The sequence below is a fragment of the Anomalospiza imberbis genome, chromosome 6 (assembly GCF_031753505.1).
Source record: "Anomalospiza imberbis isolate Cuckoo-Finch-1a 21T00152 chromosome 6, ASM3175350v1, whole genome shotgun sequence".
NCBI classification, from domain to species: Eukaryota; Metazoa; Chordata; class Aves; order Passeriformes; family Viduidae; genus Anomalospiza; species Anomalospiza imberbis.
In genome coordinates this window covers 59,020,105-59,039,671 of record NC_089686.1, presented here as the reverse complement: position 1 = coordinate 59,039,671, position 19,567 = coordinate 59,020,105, and the positions used below count along the sequence as shown (strand labels likewise).

General features: G+C 39.4%; 1 protein-coding gene across 21 annotated transcripts in view; it reads left to right on the top strand.

Annotated features, from left to right (window-relative positions):
* The window catches only part of PPFIBP2 (PPFIA binding protein 2), a 77,641-nt gene that overhangs the window by 43,610 nt on the left and 14,464 nt on the right, over positions 1–19,567 (top strand). For 10 of the 21 annotated variants that reach the window (XM_068194697.1, XM_068194709.1, XM_068194701.1 and 7 more), the window contains 11 exons: positions 3,503–3,634; positions 8,940–9,119; positions 10,530–10,622; positions 13,108–13,216; positions 14,653–14,685; positions 16,352–16,413; positions 16,931–17,006; positions 17,685–17,782; positions 17,951–18,015; positions 18,450–18,518; positions 18,916–18,976. In XM_068194697.1, coding sequence (XP_068050798.1) covers positions 3,503–3,634; positions 8,940–9,119; positions 10,530–10,622; positions 13,108–13,216; positions 14,653–14,685; positions 16,352–16,413; positions 16,931–17,006; positions 17,685–17,782; positions 17,951–18,015; positions 18,450–18,518; positions 18,916–18,976 — 978 coding nt within the window. The other 11 variants (XM_068194717.1, XM_068194718.1, XM_068194705.1 and 8 more) reach the window with 8 other exon arrangements.

Sequence of the window (19,567 nt, the reverse complement as noted above, 5' to 3'; positions counted from 1 at the left end):
GGGAAGCTCTGTCCTTTCCCTGCCTTAACCATATAATGAGCAAATGATGAATTGGAGGGCTGTAATTCCCTGCCTGCTACTGCCTTGCACCATTTCATGGTGATTGCACACGTACATCGCTCTCAGCTGTGCTTCCAGCTAAGCAAATATCTTATTTCTGCCACAGCTGACACACAGCACTTGAGGAGTGCAGTCTTCATTAGGGGGGCTTCTGCTTGCATTTTGCTTCCCAGGTAGGTACCTTGGTCTGTCTGTCTCTCTCAAGGCTTTTAATAAGGGGGAAAAGTGAGGAATTTTTCAAATGTTGTATTTTGTGTGGTGCACAAGTGCAAAATGGGATCTTTGGTTGGTTTTGGTTTGTTTTTTTTTTGTTTTTTTTTCCTCCTCACTTGACTAAAATCTCACTTATGGTTTCTCAATCAGTGTATGGCATGATTGTTTCCTCTCTTTTGTGGAGAGCTAAATATCCTGGAATTTTCTGCGCTTGCAGCTGAGAGCCTAAAAAATTGTAATATCCTCTTTTCAAGCTATTTTTGTCATGTTGCAATTATAAACTGTTTTATAGGAATTATATATTTCCAAGACAACTATATGTGAGAGTGAGATATACAACATGGGCTTCAGCTTCATTGGGAATATTGGAAAAGTTGATTAAGTACTTTAGAAATATACAGTGTGAGTTTTAAAAAGAGTGTTGTGTTTGGAAATAGTTTGTTACACTTTGATCTGTCTGGTACACATATATCATCACTTCTGCATGCCTCTTCAATTTTTAAAGTTAAAAGTTGAGTTTAGAAAAAGATCTTTAAGAAGGTAAATTACACTTACATAGTATAATGTACATTTTAAAATAAAAATAAGTATCTTGTTTCTAAAGAAGACTCCCTAGGGTATCTTCTATATCTGGTCTATTTTTCAGCTAAGATCCTCCTAAAGCTACTACAGCCTAAATTACCATTTTGCCTGTCTTATATTATCTTTTTTTTTTGCTTTCAAACCAATAACATAAATTTGTATTTTCTTTTCTTACAATTGCATATTTATTCTGGCTGAATTCAAGTTGCATCATACCGCTGAAATACACTATAATTTCTCTGTAACAAAATGGTTCACATTCTTAATGAGCTGTTCACTGTGAGCATCTGCTTGAAGATGAAAATAATTGCTTCCAGATGTTCCCATTTCAAGAGGAGACATTTACTTTAAACGGCACTTGCTTTCAAAGCACGAGTTAGGTCCTCTGGATGCAAGAGGAATTGTCAGCTGTTTTAAATCAGTGGAGTTCCACTGAAAACAAACGAGGGGTAGTTAGCTGGTTTGCCTATTTTAAGTCACGAGATTTATGCCAGTTTACTCCAGCTGAGAATCTGATTCCCCAGCGTCAGAGCAAATTGTAAAATTTTGTTTGAGCTGATTAAAAGCAAAGCAAACCCAGGCAGCTGCCTTCATGCTCGCTTGGAGCAGGTAGTGCCTCCACGTTCACACAGAGCTCCTGACCTTGGGATGAGGAGTGAGTGGGGATTGCTCTCCACTGCATAACTAAGGGTAATTTAGGGGTCTGTAGGAAAAATAAGAAGTAATGCCAGATGGTGCAGTCAAAGGATAGATCTTTTGTTTAAAATCCCTAGAGGGATGCTGTGGCTCCTTGCCTTATAAAGAAATATTCCTCCCATATCATGGAGTGTCAGTGTCCAAAAAAATTCTAAATGTTGTTTTAGCTCAAGAGTGAATAGAGTCTGTCCATAGGGGCAGAGTTGCCTCATCCTGCTCTTCTTTCTGATGTTCAGTGGCTTTATTTCATATCAAAGCTCCCATTTTTTAACTCTGCCTTAACCTGCCGCAATCTGCTATCTTAACAGCTGTGCAGAGCCTGTTCCAGTCTGGACTGGGATGTGCCTCTGAAACTCCTGCAAATTAGTGTTTTTCTGGAAGACAGAGGAGTTATTTGTAATTATAATTGTAATCTGTAATCACCTGTGTAGAAATCAGCTCCTCCTGGGATTTCATTAAGTGACTGCCTCTTAGAGTTCTTCAATTAGAAAAAGTCAGTGCAATATCTTTTCCTGATTAGTGCTTGATTTATTTCATTCGGAGAAGACAAAAAAGGAAAAAAAGCCAAAACCATGAGGCTAAATTTCTGTTTATTTTCCCATCCATCCACAAATATCATTGCCAATGTCAGCAGGAGTGGGCATGGCTTTGGGAATAGTGGGTGGCTTAGATAATTGGTGTTGCAGTACAGATGCAAGTGTAGTACTATTTTTAATTTGTGCAATATTCCCCACCAGACTAAAATAACTTACATGTAAAGCAGATTTTGAAATAAACTTTAACTCTGTAATCTTTGAAATAACCTTTGTGGCTTCTCCAAGCTGTGGTTTACAAGGTACTGTAGAGTTTGGGGCAGAGGAAGAGTGAGAAAAGGCTGCTGGATGTGGTGATTTCTGATCCCTCAATAACATCAGCACAGATCCAGATTAACTGTGGCAACTGCAGTTAAATCACTGCCATGTAACTCAAAGCACAATCTGCTGTGATTCCTCAGTGTGATTCATATGATCAACACACTAATGGGATTTATGAATTATCATAAAATCTTTTAACCATTTGGAAGCCTACATTCTTCCATTAAAAATCGATTTGGAGCTAGGAAGACTAAGTATGAATTTTTCAGTAAGGCTTAAACTCCTGATGGGACTTTTTTATTTTTGTAAATGGAGGTGAGAGAGGCATTTGATGTATGTAATGCACTCTTTTAAATTTTGGATGGTTTCTTGCCTTGGCTTTCCTGAAAAATGAAATAATCAATGAAGGTGTGAATGTTGACCATTCTCCAAACACACTGATATGACTCCATCCAAAGCATGTCTGCTCTGCAATCTGCAAAACAAACTTGGGGCACACGAGCAAGAGCCATGACCAGTTGTTTCTCCTTTACAGTGTTTCTTAGTTTAGACACTGCCTTTTAGACTCCAGTTAGGACATTTCTTTCGCTGCAGTTCCCTCCACACTGTGCAGCTTTCAAAAGCCGTCCAGTACTACATGGTGTAAGTTACTATTTATTGGTGTAGAGGTGTTGCTGGCCTGTGTAACTCAATTTGGGTTAAGGTGCTCATTCTGCAATATATCCTTTATTGGATAACACGTGACAAGAAGGTCTACAGGGTAATCCTGAAGCATAACTTTGGCTGATGAGTGTTTTAGGAAGATGCCAACTCTTTTGTAATGTGCCATTATAGGTTTGGGTTTGTTCAGCCTCAGTATTGTTTTTGATTTCATGTCTAGCCCAGGGATTAACTTTACCACACATTTGCTTGAAATAAGGAGTGGGACGTGATGGTTTGGTGATTAACACAGAACATTTAGAGGAAAATAACTGCAACACTTGAGAAACACACTGAGGTTCAAACTGAGGCTTTAATATGGGCCTGCCAATAAAACACATGGCAGTCTATCAGTGCTCACATAAATAACTGGGGAAATCATTCTGCTTTGCTTTCAGGAGCTGCTAAGTCGCACATCGCTCGAGACTCAGAAATTAGATCTGATGGCTGAAGTTTCAGACTTGAAGATTAAGCTGGTTGGTATGGAAAAGGAGCAGAGTGAATATGAAGAGAAACAGAACAAAGCTGAGGTGAGTTCCTTTCATTAGTTGTTTTTATTTTTTTCCAGGTCTGTGGTGTGCTGTCACACACCTGAGCTTTTGGGCTGAAATCAGCAGGGAACAGGATTTCCCATGTGCTGTCCCACACCTGAGCTTTTTTGGGCTGAAATCAGCAGGGAACAGGATTTCCCATGTGCTGTCCCACACCTGAGCTTTTTTGGGCTGAAATCAGCAGGGAACGGGATTTCCCATGTGCTGTCCCACACCTGAGCTTTTGGGCTGAAATCAGCAGGGAACAGGATTTCCCATGTGCTGTCACACACCTGAGCTTTTTTGGGCTGAAATCAGCAGGGAACAGGATTTCCCATGTGCTGTCACACACCTGAGCTTTTGGGCTGAAATCAGCAGGGAACGGGATTTCCCATGTGCTGTCACACACCTGAGCTTTTTTGGGCTGAAATCAGCAGGGAACGGGATTTCCCATGTGCTGTCCCACACCTGAGCTTTTGGGCTGAAATCAGCAGGGAACGGGATTTCCCATGTGCTGTCCCACACCTGAGCTTTTTTGGGCTGAAATCAGCAGGGAACGGGATTTCCCATGTGCTGTGACACACCTGAGCTTTTTTGGGCTGAAATCAGCAGGGAACAGGATTTCCCATGTGCTGTCCCACACCTGAGCTTTTTTGGGCTGAAATCAGCAGGGAACGGGATTTCCCATGCCTGCAGCACAGCCCGTATCACCGATCCTATTAATTCAGTGAGGAGTAGGATTAGGCATTTTCAGCATGCAGGTTCTTTTCCTCTCTCTCATTATACTTCAGAGGTTGCTGTTTGGCTTTCGTCAAGGCAGCCTCCCTTCCAGAAGGGGTGTTCACTTAACCCTTTCCTTTCCCTGGGAGCTGGACTGACATGGCTGTGCCAGACCTACCAGAGCTCTTTCCTCACTTTTGTGTCAGAAAAGACTGTCAGCTCAGTAGTGTCAGGGGTGCCACAAGCACTGAGATCAGGGATTTTAATGTATTTAAAATGGCACGTGGGAGGGCACTTGCCTCAAATGTGTTTCTCCCCTTGTGGCTGCATAATAAGCAGTGCAAAAAAATATCATGGGCTGGAGGCAATTCCAGCCCTTGCTCCCTTTCAGATGTGGAGAGTTCTGGATATCAAAGAAGCTTTGGATTTTGCTGTATTGGTTAAGAAAGAGAGTGTGAAACAGGGAATTCATCTGAGCAACATCCATATCATGGTGGTGAGCAGCAGGTGGGAGCTGGGAAAGGAAGCAATCGTGGAAGAGAGAAATTCGTACAAATTGCCCTACTCAGTGGTCATGTAAGGGAACCAGCCAGCAGGAGAGGACTGCCTGGAAAGGAAGAATTGCTGAGTCTGAGATTTATACATTGCTGATTGGGGAAAAAAAAAAAAAAAAAATTTGTTCCATATTGACTTTATTGACTTAGGAGGATTTGAAGTCCAGGCAGAATTAGGAACTGTTTGCTCTCCATAACTGTGCTAGTGGAATAGGTGATAACTATGCATCAGTACTTTGCCTGCAGTGACGTAGGTCATTTGGGGTGTGTTTGCTTTCAACTTATTTATTCTCTGAAGTTTCTTTAGAGATTCAAAGATAACATAAAGAGAGCAATTTCTGGCAGAGCTTGCAAGCCAGAGAGGCACCAGCTGCTCTTTTTACCACCTGTGGCACTTCTTGTGCTCTTTCAGGCATAATTGCCAGTGCCTTGTGTACAGAGAGGGCCTGAGCACTCTCAAGCTACCTGAAAATCTGAACAGGTCTGAGCAGCTACGGATGGCAGCCTGCTCCCAGTGCCTCCCGTGACGTGTGGAATACAGGGTTGAGGATGCCTAAATTATTGCGGGGCATGCACAGCCAGCCTGGCTCCTGGAAAGCAGCAAAGATTTTGGGTGCATTTTTATGGACAGGACTTTTGAGTGCCTGTGAGGTCTGATCCTATGAGCTGTGAAATTCTGCTGCTGCTGCTGCAGTGAGGTGTGTGCCCCCTTGGGTGGAAAAGTTGAGCTTTAACAGCCCGGATGCCTTTATGGTGTTGCAAAGTGATAGGACACGTTCCTGCTGAGATGGAAAAAAGGATTCTAATCTGATGGAAAAGTTGAGAATCGCTGTGTTAGTGTGTGCTGAATTATTAACTACCCCAAGGTGTGATTAGGTTTCTGGCATGTTGGAAGTTGCAAACCTTTGCGTGTGCAAAGCAAAGTGGGTGTTGTAAGGAAAGGTATGGGACACTAAGAGCATTTTTGGTTTGCTTGTTGAGTGATTTGTGTATCTATTTCAGATTCTCCTGAATAAGCATTAATCCTGTTTGTCAGAAGTTTCTTTCAATCAAATTAGATGCTTAGTTGAATTCTAATGCTGTAACCCGATTTCTGCTCCTTTTCCTGTAAATTATACAAATTTTTCAATACAGACATGATTTCAAACATCAGAATGAAATTTATTCATATTCTTTGCATTATTAGACTACAACTGCTTAAATTTGGCAATATTCTGAGTGTTTGCCTGAACTCTTTGCCTCCACTGCTCAGCTACATCTTTCTAATGAAGAAACCACTTTGATAAAAGCAAACAGTCTACCTGTACTTTGCTCTTGGTTTTGGCATCCAGTAGTTAAACCATTTTAAACAGCTTGTTCAGATACTTCATGGCTGACCCTGCTATTTCTAAATATAATAATAGGGCTTAAAAAGTTTAAAATTAAATGTGGCATTGCAGGATCATTCTGCTCAACCATGTTTTCTCTCTATTCTAATTTTGTGTCGGCTTGTTTCACAGCAGCTGTTTCCAGTCACTTAGAATTTATCTATAGAATTATTTTTCTGGTTGGGCTGGGAGGAAAGAAAGCAAATTAAAACATCCTTCTAAATATGAGTTTTAATGTGTAAGATTGGTTTCACTTTATCTTGTGCAGCTGTCATTTAGGTTTGGTTTTAGTGAGCAGCAGAGTTTACAAAGCATCTCTAACCTCCTCTCAAAGGTATTGATTTCACACTGAATGCCACTTGTCTCTGGCTCTTCAAAAGTACGTACTAAATATAAAGTGCCATTTATTTATATATGTTACAGATGGGCCAGGAGAATATCTGCTTGTACATGGACTATCTTACTCCTGGCTTTGTCACTTTAATTCCTTTTCTGGGGAATAAAGCCCTACTTTTTACACAGTAATGCTATGAAAGTTTCTGGACTCTCACCTGAAGGGGTTGTGTAGATCTTCTCTTAACTGAGAAGCCTCAGAAATTTTGAAAATGTGTTTTATTTAATGTAGCAAGGTATGAGGAAGCAGCATTGTCATAAGATTTATGGCTGCCCAGATGTCTGCTCTACCTGAACGTGGACAAAAGAGACTTTCTGTCTGTCCTGCTTCTTCCTTTGGTAGCGTGGGATAAGTCTGTGGGTTTGGCTCTAAGCTGCTGGCAAGTATTTTGTGGCTCTTGTAACTTCTGAATTAAATATCTAGTGCAAAGCTACTTGCAGTTCCAAAGAAACCTGAGTCAGTGAGGCACTGACTCCCTCTGGGGAGTCTGGTGTGCTGTCTCATCTGGATCAAGGTGTTGCAGTTAGTGCTAATGAATGTTCATGCTGTGAAAGAACCTCAAAAAGGCCTGTTCTACCTTGAAACTGGAAAGAATTGCAAAGGCACAAGCTGGAGTTCCACCGGGATGAGGGTTTCTGCCATTTCTGTGCCGTCAATTTGGCCCTGTGGGGTCTGTGGACGTTTCCCTTTCCCCTTTTTTAATAAGGCAAAACAGAGAATTGCAAGGCAGCAGCAGAGGTGTTTCTGGACTCCCCCACGTCACCAGAAGCAGAGCAGCTGCCAGGTTGAGCTCAGAAATCTGTGCATCCTGTTGGAGCTGCCCCCTTCATCCAGAACCTGGTGTGGGTTGGCAGAGCTCTTGCCAAAGAGGAGCACAGACCAAGCCTTGGTGCTGAAAGCAAGGGAGATGGATGTGAGTGTCCTGCCAGTTCCCATCCCCAGCTGGTGCTGCTCTGGGAGGTACCTGATTCTGGAGAGGATGGTTTAAAAAACAAACCTAATCCTCGTTTATGTCCATTAAAGGTTCACTGGGTGAAAGAGGGTGAGCATCAGACGTTGTGATCCTGATTGAGCATAATATGTATAAAGTAAAATGCATGTAATGGCTTTTCTGAATTTCATCTTAAACAGTGAGCTAGAAAATACTCAAATGTGTGAAACTCTTTTGTATGAGTTAGGTGAATCTTTGTGAATGTTTAAAGTTGATTGTGAATGCTGTTACTGCCCTGTCCCTGCTGTTCCCTAGCTCTAAGACTCCTGATTTTACTGCAGAGTTGAGGCTACAGGAGGATTGTTGGCAACTCTAATGAAGAAAATAATTTAAAAATTATTTGCCACATCAACTGTTGTTCTGTCCATCAAAATCTTTTTCTGTCCTTTGAAAGATGGATTAAGCTCCTCAAATTTGTTCCCCTTGAGAAGACTGAGAAACCACAAAACTTATTAGTGTCCATGAAAGCTAAGAGAAAAGCACGTCAGACTCTTAATACCTGAAAAACTACTCAGTGCTATTTGCTACAGAGTTGGGGAATTTAGGTGAAACATCATATGGATTTTCATAGTTGACTTTGGTTTGCTTTCTGTGCTGGATTTTTTTTGTGTGTGTATCACTGATACACACAAATCCAAGAAGCTGACCAGCAAACTCTGGTGCACTTTAAAATAATTACTTTTTCTTCTGTGCTATCCTCCTGATTTCTCCTGCATCTGTTGCTTAACTCCTCCTCCACGTCAAGATCCTGCCCAGACAGAGAGAGAGGTAATGGAGTTATTTTTGTGCCCCATGCTAGACCCGGAAACAGAATTACTTTGCTAGTGAATTCTGTGTATAAATTATGAAAGAGTAGGCTATGGCCCCAGCTGAGCACTTTGCAGTTTCTTCCTACTGGATGATTTGGAAGTGCAAATGAATGTAATCAAGTCCCATTTCAGCAAAAGTGTGCCTCTGAGCCAGCATATTGAAATATGCTCCAAATGATCCCTCACATGACTGTAAAACTTTCCAAAAAAAAGCTTCTGATCTCAACTGCAGAGTCAGAATCATGAATTGGTCTGGAATGTAGATTCTGTTCCATGTAAACTGTGGCTTTTTGCAATACTCATTTACATCTACTTTATCAGAAAGGAAACACATAATCTGTCTTTATTTAGTTTGCCTTTGATGTGCTTCACATAGTTCTTTGTGCTGCAACTGTAGAAATATGTTCTTTGCATCATTTTTTCCCTCACCTGTCTTTTTTTTTTTTCTCCCTTTCCTCCCATGTTTTCAGTCAGTAGTGAACCTGATCAGTGACCTACAGGAGCAGATGTGTAGACTGCAGCTGGAAATTAATAGTAGGATCCAAGAAAGAAAGTCTCAAGATAGGAAAGCAGACTTGACCCCTAATGGTCCTCAATCTGGTGCAAGATCAGTAGAGCCTCTGGGCCAGAAGAATTGCTCTCAGTGTGAAGTACGAGAAGCTCCCCTTGGCAGAAGCCTCTGTATTGCCTCTTCTCTCTCTTGCAGAAACTAAATTCCACTAACCAGAGCTGCCTTGGGAATGTTTTGGCATTAATCTTTGTGGCTTTCATTAGCAAAGAGTGACAGTGCCATAAAAAATGACCAGAAAAAAAAAAATCTCACCCCAGACTCTCCACCCCAGTTACTGGGACAAATTTGGTCTCCATTGATGGCTGTCTACTAAAGCACAGAAATCTGTAAAACCCAATTGCCCCTTTCAGATTTTTCACAGTTTCTGTTTCACTTGTAAGTCTGCAGTGCTGGTGTGGTGTGGGTTTTTTTGGATTTGGGAGTTGAGATTTGTCTGATGTGTCGCATGTTTTGGCATGGTTTGGTAGTTTGCTACTTTTCCTCATGATGATGCCACACTGTGCTTGATGGTGTGGCCTAACCAGTCCTCTGAACACAGGTTATTGATTGCTGGATATTTTAAAAGCCTAACAGAGGTATAAAATAGTTTCAGGTAAGACTCTCTGACATGTACCCTTTTTTCTTTTGAAAAGAGCCATAATAAAAATAATCTGCTGGTACTTTTAAAATAGCAAATCCAACACGGTTTTGTTTATTCCCTGCTATTAATAGGTACCAGAACTTACATAACAGATCCTGGTTGTATTTGATCAAAAATGTGTCACGTGGCAAAACAAAAGCTACTTTGCATAAATGGTTTCCTATTACTGAAGGTGGAATGATACTGGTATGCCTAGAAAAAAACATTTTAATACTTGATTTTAAATCAGCTTGTTGCCACATCTCTTCAGTTAAAATTTGCATGCCCAGAACTCATAAGTAATCTGCTTGTATTGTGAGGGAAATTTTCAGTAACTTCTCTCATAGGTTTATATTATAAAAATAACTATCCTGTGTGTTACACCTATTTTGAAAATAGTGCTGTTTTTTCTGGGCTTGTTTTTGTGCAGAACTGCTTAATGGACTACTAAAACTACATGCTGTAGGTTGGAGAAATAATCTGAGAGTCAAATCTAGGAGTCATTCCAAATAAATCTTAATGTAATCCAAGATGTTAGTGTGGTGCTTAATGTATATACTGAACAGGAGTCCAAAACTGGGTTACTCCTTCAAACTTTTCCTTTCCTCAGTTCATTTTAAGACATTTTGTCTTGTCAGAGCTCCATCAAACTTTTAATAATATTGTCCTTTAGAATGAGCAAGATACAATTCTATCAAGGAATGGCAGAAGGGATGTTTAAGGGACAGCTTCTTAGAGCAGGTCACAGTTTTTAGTGTGGCAGTTCAATGTTGAATACTGTGTGGTTCATGCATGATCTGTAATTCAGGACTGGGAAAAACTAATATCTGCCAGGAGAACCTTACCTTTAATTTCCTTCTTCCTCTGCAGGGTTTGTTACAGGAACTCAGACACCTCAAAATTAAAGTGGAAGAATTGGAAAACGAAAGAAATCAGTATGAGTGGAAATTGAAAGCAACTAAAGTAAGCACAATCCCTGGCATTTTCTAATGGCAGGCTTCTATCAGCTGGGAGGGGATATGCTCCATTTCTCATCAATATTTAATTTACTGACATTTACCTTGTGGCAGGGTAGCTATGAAGTCAAGTTTTCTTTAACCATCTTTGGAATAAATATCTTGGTTTGAAGGTGGTGTAGCTTTCTTTGTGCCTTTTGCTCCCTCCATGCAGTTTTCAGTCTGGTACTTCTTGCAATTCTTATTTTAGGAAACCACAAAAGGCATTTTGACTTGCAAAGAGCTGCTCAGAGTAAAGGCCTCTTTGAAGGCTTCCTGGCCTTGATTCGTATAATGGTGACAAGACTCTGTGGGATATACTTACCAGCCTGAGGAGACATGCAAAGTTTGTTGGGTGTTTGCTTACTATGGAATTTGTTTTCATAGACATTAAGCCCAAAATACACCATTAGATCATCTGCTTTGACTTTGTGTATATCACACTGCACGGCTGCCTTACACTTTTGTTGACCTTGAGCCCTGCAAAGCTCTTGGATCATAGTCTGGAGAAACTTGACATGTCAAACATTTAATCATTTTCCCCAGCAATTAATTTTTCTACTGGAATATTCTCACTGTTATTTCTAGTTTGAATTTTTAGCCCTTTTCCACTGGACTAAAAAGCACCATACAATTTTTCCCTCTTGTGCTGTAATCAAATCTCCTTTCATTCGTATAATAATCCCTGTTGATGTGAGTGACTGACTCTTGACTTGTGGTTGAATCTTGGAGAAACATTTCAAATTATTAAACTGAATTTTCTATTTAATGCTTGATAGCTTGATCCAGACATGACAAACAGCTTTTATTTGTATTAGCATTTCTTTCTTTTGAGAATTCTTGGACGAGTAACAGAATGTTGCTGTCATGTCTTTTTTCTCATTAAGATAATAGTTCTTCAATCCATGAAAATGTTTTCTCTGACGTGGTGGAGATGAACAGTCTTTGGGAAAATATTTTCTCAAGCAGTGTGTGGCCAGCTTCCAAGACAGATAGAAATTATGGAAAATGTAGGAGCAGAAGGAAAATAGTAAAGAAGAATCATAAAACCCACTGAGGGAGAGAAGATGCAGGACTGGAAAGGAAGAAAAGTACAAGGAAAGAGAGAGGAAGCAGAAAAACAATCAGAGATGACAGGAATTGGATATTAAGGGAAAAAAGGAGCTTTTAAAAGAGCTCTGAGATTGAGTAGACCAGGGGAGGCAAATCCAGATCTGGTATTAAGAGGTCTGCAAGCTTTTGTCTTCCTGTTGTTCCAGCTTCTTGGGCGAGAAATTGGAATATATCCACGGCTGGATATAAAAAGCATATTAGTCAGTGGGGAGTGTAGGAGCCCTTCAGAAATGCAACAAGGAAGATTCTTCCATTCCACGTGGAATTTTAGGCAGAGCAGTGACGTTACCCTGCAATCCAACTGCTTGCTTCCTGGTGAAAATAAGTTCGTGTGTTAATTAATCCATGTTTCTCTCTGGATAATGTTTGGTGGTTTGCATCTTTCCTGCTTTATTTTAATATTTTGAGAAATTGGGCACATTCATGATTTTCTTTTTGTCCTTTTTCTTTGCTTTTTTCCTTCCCTTTTTCCCCACCCTTTTTTTTTTTTTTTTTTTCCCTTCATCTGCAAGGAGGCTTGGTGTGCTTTTACAGGGGAAATGCAGAATGTTGACACACAGAGGTTTTGATACCTCTGAAGAAAATCTTATCAAACTGCTGACTTACTAAAATATGCTGCTAGCAGTTTTTCTCATAAATATAAAAAGCTGATTAGAATCACTGCATTTCAAGCTGAACAATCACAGAATTCCTCTCCCTCTGTCTTGTTGAGCTTTTTCATATGAGATTTTCTATCCAAATCTAGTGGCAGCCCTAAATCTCCTGTAAATGTAAATGAATATGGGATTCTGTTGCATGTGTGTGGTGGTTTTCCAGGCCATGCTTCCTTCTATCTTATTTGCTGTTTTGATGAAAAACAGTTTTTTTATCTTGCTGAGAAGGCTCAGCATTAATAGATTCTCAGTAAGTAGTAACTAGGATTAAAGATAAAAAAAAATAAAATAAATAACAAAAAATAAATAAAAAATAACCAGTATCTGTTTAAAAAATCCTTTGATGTCTTTTAGAGGTCTTCATGCAAAGTTTGAGTTCCCTATAATAGTCATTATTATCATGTGTCCAACTTTGTAGCATTGAGAGCTTTACAGAGTTTCCTTACCTACATAAATGCTTGGAAATGTTAGTCTGCCTTCTCCAAGAGCTAATTGCATTGGGAAAAATGAGCTTCTCTAATAGCAATTGCAGCATAAATATGTATTGTTGTGCTTGTGAAATATCCTGAGCTTAATCACAGCCTCACTCGGACATCCCCTCGTTCCTGGGACATCCTCACAGACAATGGGTGGGGAGATAACAGACAAATAACAAAGTTATTCTGACTTTGCTGTGCTCTTTTCCAGGCTGAGATAGCCCAGCTCCAGGAGCAGCTGGCTCTCAAAGATGCAGAGATAGAACGCTTGCAAAGTCAGCTCTCCAGAACCTCCTCATACACTGAAGTGGCAGAAAGAGGTAAGAGGAGAGGAAACAAAATTAAAAATTCAGAACCTTACTTGAAGTTTGCTTTGGTAGCAGCTTGGTGCAGGATTGCAGAGAGATACAAAGAAATACAAGAATGGACTTAAAATTTATTATGGGAGGAAAAGTCGTGTCAATTCATTCTGTGTTCTGGTCAAGTAGAGGCCTTTAATGAGTGAAACTCTATTCCAGTCTAGAGGCAGCACAAATTGAAATAAGTATCCTCAGGGCCCTGAAACTTTTTCTGCTGGTGTTTTATTTATAATTGTAAAGACTCATTGTAGTTCAATGGGAATTTATTTTTCAGGTACACCTTGAAAATGTCTCTGAAAATCTTTACAGTTTCTGGTTTTTAGGGAAAAAAAAAAAAAAAGAGTCGCAGTAGTAGCTAAGCCTAATGTTTCAATGTCCAAACATCCTAAAAGAGTCATTCTTTCCTTTCTTCATGGCTGTGTCTCATTCAGGCTCCCTGTCCCATGAAAGTTTGGACTTTCAGTGTCCCTCCAGCCTGGACTGGTTTAGAGGTCTCTGATATTGCAGGTTTCTGTTTGTTTCTCTTGACACAGGTCAATGGCAAACAAACCAGTTTGTTTAGCCTTTGGTCTCAACCAGTGGTGCCACAGTTCTCTGAAATATTCACTCCCTGGGGCTCCTGCCAACTGCTGGGCCAGGAGAATATGGAATTAGGGACCTTCTTCCTCTGCAGCACCAACACTCAGCCGTGCAGGAGTATTTGTGTGCAGTTCAGCACAGGGCACCAGCTTTGCTGCTCTAACAGCTTCTGTGGGGGCTAACTGAGGCTTCCCAAGACTGCCCTGGCTGGGATGTGAATTTCCATGTGCTGTGCTTCCCCTCTTCCCAGGGCTTCCCAAGAGTCTCCTCTGGTTCATTCCAACAAAGTGACTTAACATCTCCTTGTGGTGATCTCACTCAGCTGCAGAGCTTGTGCATGTAGAGAGCTGCATGTCTAACCAGAAAATTAGTTTGTCTAACAGCAGTGCTTGGTAGAGGAACCCTTCTACTAATAGAACTATGTATTTTCTGTGAAATTCCCAAATAGTTTATGGTATTTCAAAGGAAAGATAGTGTTATGACAGTAAATCTAGAGCTCAGCAGCGTTCAGCTTGTGGAAGGGTGGTGAAACTGTCCTTGATTCCAGTGGCAGAAGAATCAAACCCTCTGCAAAATCCATGGGCTACGTTCAAGGAAAGCACTTAGACTGTATTTGAATGGAAACAGTAAGAATCCTGAAAACAAACAAAAAATTATTGATTTATCAGAATTTTAGGTGGTCTTCTCAAATAAAGCTGAAAAATGATGTGAATGTGTTTGTAGTATGCTAGAATGCATATCCTAATTAAATTGCAAAATTGATCTAATATGTGCTTTTTCTGCATACTTTATTTGACTCTCACCACTTACCATCGTAGAGGAAGTTTATAGGAGAAGGCTAAAAGAAAAACGTAAGCCTTGCAATTCCCTTTTGGCTTTATCTCACTGCTCCTTTCACACCAATGTTAACTCAGATGCCTTCTGCAGCAATAATTCCATGTTTGTTTAGATTTGGCTGTCTAATTGTAGCACACACGAGACACTGCTTTCACTGCTTGCAGCAAGCAGACAGCTCCTTTCCCTGCTCAGTAAGATTTTACTGCAGAAATAAAGGTCAGAGGTTCACAAATCAAATTGTTGGACTTCAAAGGGACATTGTCAAGGTTAACAGAGCCAAAACTTAACAATTACCCCCTTTTATTTGCACATATATAAACCCCATTTAATAATGAGAAAGACAGCTTTAATTGAAAGCCTTTTTCTTTGGAAGGGAGGATTTAGGCTTTTTTTTTCTTAACCATTGCATTAAATTAAAAAAAAAAAAAAAAAGTCTGAAAAAATGTCCCCATGCTTGCTGGTGTTAATGAATATTGTAAGTAAAAATTGTTTTAGTGTGCTTAAATCTACCTTGACACCAGTCCTTTTTGAAGTCTAATATTTATAAAGAGAAATTAGTAGGCCTGTGATTTTTTTGAAAAGTCTCCCAGTCGCTTGCCCACTGCCTGCTGGCTTTAGTTTTTGATTTGGCTGTGCCTGTGCATGTCCTGTGTCTCTTCTTTGAGAAAACACCTGTGAGGTTTACTTACATGTTTTAAACTTAATCATTGCAAGGTGTGCACTTTCCAGAACCCCTGCAATAAAAACTAACTACAGCTTTTTCAAATAGTTTAGCTATGACATTGTGTGTTCAACATTCATTTGTAAAACCTTTTTTTCACAGATGCTCTTTGGCAATGTTGATTTTCTTTCCCCCTTTCTCCCTTCATGCCTGCTGCCATATCTGTTTTCATGGTTTTTTGGGGACAGTTGTCTCTGGTTTGATGTCAAAGCATGAATGGCTGGAGGTGGTGGTTACAAGAGAAGAACTGTTTCAGGTTCTGTCTCCATCACACTTGGTTTCCTCAGGAAGACTTGCTGGGACTATTGTGTAGAGAAAAATGAGAGATTTGGTTCAGCAAAGTTAGGATGCGATTAACAACCTCATAAATTTCAGAGAGGGTGTTTTAATTGACTTGATTTTAACATTACCTAACCCTAACTCTCTATCACTAAACTGTGTGTGGGAAGATTCTCCATTAGGTCGTGACATAGATTTAAACCAAGTTGCCCATACTGAAACATTTAAGTAAATAACATTTTACAGAATTTCCTTGTATCAAACCAGTTTTTTGTTATTTTTCATTCCCAAGTTCATGGATGTACTTTAACTACTTCTCAGATGGAATTTTTTTTCAGTCCTACTTTAAATTTCCTTAAGTATATAACAGCAAACACACTCTCATCTTTTGCAAAATGAGCTTCAGTGTTTCTTTTCTTTTCCATTGCTTGACTTTCATCGTTTAAAATAGTGTTATATAGTCTTTTGTAAGCAAAACCAAGATGTTTGTGTTGTGCAATACTTTTAATAGTTCAGCTTCTGAAAATAATCTACATTAAATGTAGTTTAGTAGTGCACTGGCCATGCCACTGACATGGTTTTGGTTATTAGTAAGAACACAGGGAAGGTATCACAAAGCACCTATTTGCAGTAAACATAGCAAGTCTTATTTCTCTTACAACATTTTAAAACATTTTCAGACCAAGAGGTTCAGCGGTTGAAGATAGGCATGGAGACATTATTGGCTGCAAATGAAGAAAAGGTGAGAAAATAATCCTTGTTCTATGTGTTTAGAATGAAATTATGGTTTTGAATCTCTGAAATGTTCCAAATAACACACTTTCTGTAAGGACTAAATAAGAAAGGGGATTCATTCTTCAGGAGACTGTCATTTTTGTGGTGATAAATCAAGCCGTGGGATTTTCCTGCATGGTGGCACACCCATATATGATCACATAAACAATAATATGCATCCCTAAAAACTTCCTTTAGCAAGTGGGGAATCCTGACAGTGAAACATTAGTCCTGGAGAACATTAATGTGGCTCATAACATTTATTTCTCAAGAAAAGCTCTAATGTCCAACTCCTCTGATTTCCTTACATCTATAATTTCACGTTGTCCAGCAAATATTGTGTACAAAGGCAAATAACATTTCTCACGAGGCATGTGAAAGACTGAGCCTGTTTTCATTAAAATCACAGAGATGTAGTGCAGTGTTTCTGCAGTTAAAAATGAAGGATTTAAAAAGTAATTTAATTTATTTCATGTTTTCCACAGGACCGTCGGATAGAGGAGCTGACACTACTGCTAAGCCAGTACAGGAGGGTCAAGGACATAATGATTGCAGCTCATGGTAAAATGGCTTGTGAATAATTTCCTGATTTTATTTTTAGTTTATGTGCTGTTTCCTGTGATCATTATGACCTGTGACCATCAGCCATGTTTCACAGCATAAAATGATCCTAGAGAGGGAGAACTCATTTCCCTTCCACTAAGGAAAACCCTGACAGCTGGTGAGACAAATTTTGTTTGGAAGGAACAACTCAAAACCCACATTGCTTTGCTCCACACAATTCTGTGCATTTAACTTCGAAATCTGGGGTGGGGGGAAAAAATCTGTGTCCCATTTCTCATTTACACTGTAGGAAGAGGAGTGAGTTTTAGGACAATCTAATTTTAAGTTGCCACCAAAATTTTCAGCACTGAACTGAATCTGGGAAACTTGACCTTCTGAAAGGACACCTTTGCTCCATGCACACCATCACATTAACAAGCAATAACAATATTTTTAGGCCTTTGCATGGCAGAATGGAAACTTGTGTTTAACACACAAAAATAGGGAATAAGAGTAAATGTGTTTAACACACAGAAATAGGGAAAGAGAGTAAATCTCTCTCTGAACGTTCATTAAGTAAATCAATGAAAATAAGCAAGGAACAAGCCATGATGCTCTGGATTGTTGAGCTGATCCTGCAGAAAGCAAACTTTGCCTGTTTGTCTCCCTTTCTACTCCTCCTCTCTAATGTTTCAGGCTCTCCTGTCTCTGGTGGCAGCGAAGAAGAACTTGAGGCCACTTTAAGGAAGTGGAATCTTTTGAATAACTCTCAAGGAGAATTACTGAAAACAGAGGTACAGATGTTCTAGAAGCAGGTTCTGCTGTACAGATGATTTTTTGCTGTTGGTTTCTCTGTAGTAATGTGGGTGAGGGCTCGAATTTTTGTATTTCTTGGTAAGGGCACGGTAGATTCAGCAGAAGACACCAGAGCTACAGGCTTGAAACTCTTGTATCTTACCCAGGCTTCTGCAGGAGAATTGTCACCAGCTGTGCTCCCTCCAGTGCCACACAAAGCCGTGGAAATCAGGCAAGACCTTTCTTTCTCCTGTGGTGCTAAAAATGGTATTATTTGGATAATAAATTGTGTTATGTATTGTTTAACACTTGGCATCTTCTCTTGACTGTTCTTGGCTTTGCTGCAGTTTTGGGCATTGTGAAAGCTGTGCTTGTCGTGGAGGTTTGCAATGCTTAGATGTTTAAGGTTTAAATTATAGGAATAAATCAGCATTTTAATATATAATATATATTTATATATTTTTATAATATAAATATATTTATATTATACTATATAACATAATATATATTCTTATATGTAACATATATATATTATACTATATTATACATATAAATATGAATGTGTTATATAGATTTCTATTTTATTTATTGATATAAACTATATTTATGTATTTGTTTATATATCATATTTTATATATTTACATATATATTTATTTCTATTTAAAGTGGAAGCATTCCAGTACCTTCAAGTAATTTAAACTCTCAGCAGGAAGAATCGTTGGAAGTCACAAATAGGTAAGAATGAGTAACTGTTGTCGAAATGTAAAACAATTTTCCTTTCTAAAATCCCTAAATGTTGCACATTGTTCACAGAGAGTTTTTACTGTGCTTGTTAAGAGTTTCTGAAGCCACCTAGAGATACAAGGCTACAGCTGCCCACTGGGCCTGGCTGCCTTTCACTGCTGGTCAGAGGATGCCTTGTTGCTCCTTCTGCCTTCATCTATTGCAGTTCTCAGTGCCATGATTTTCAGACTAAAAACACAAAAAAAAAAATAAACGAATCTTTTAATTCTGAGCTCTGTTTGATGCAGGCATTACGTGACTTGTGCAGCTGTTGTGCATGAGGCACTGGTGATGTGCAAACAAACCGTGTTGTATTAACTGCTGCTCTTCTGCCTGTCTGTTTTTTAAGGGTTCCACAGAATAAAAAGTCAAGTAGTTTAGAAGACTTGCAGAGTGAATCCTTGGAAAAGGTTGGTTTACTTGTAATCACGGCTTCTGGTTTTTAATGTCACAACTAAAATGCAAAGATCAAGTATAAATATTATTTTTGTTATACATTGTAGTAACTTTTAACCACCACTAACTCTGTATGTGGGGAAAGAGCCCTAAAACAGCTCAGGTTCTTTTTCCCCCCACTTCCAAACTGGTTGACACACTCATGTGGACACACCTTCAAATTCAGTTTTTGCCCTTAGAGAAACAAAAATATTTAAGTGAAATACAAGAAATAATAAGGAGTCATTTTGTTAAACTGCAGTATTATTTTGTTTATGGGGGTTTTTTTAAGTATTTTTTTACTTCCAAATCATCAAAAATATTAAGGCAGCTAATCCTGAAAGTAGCTAAATGTTGGGACTGGGTATTTCCAGATAGGGTTCCTTTTTGGGTGTGTGCATGTAGCAGTGTTTTCCCTGAGCTTTCTGATTGAAATGGCATTCCTGAAGATGGCAGCAATGCTGCCTTAGTTACAGCAGCAGGGGCACGTCAAGGGCTTTCATTCCACCCCAGAATAAAACTTCCCAGTTTGCAAAGTCTTGTTACATTGTGGTCCACAGTCCTGT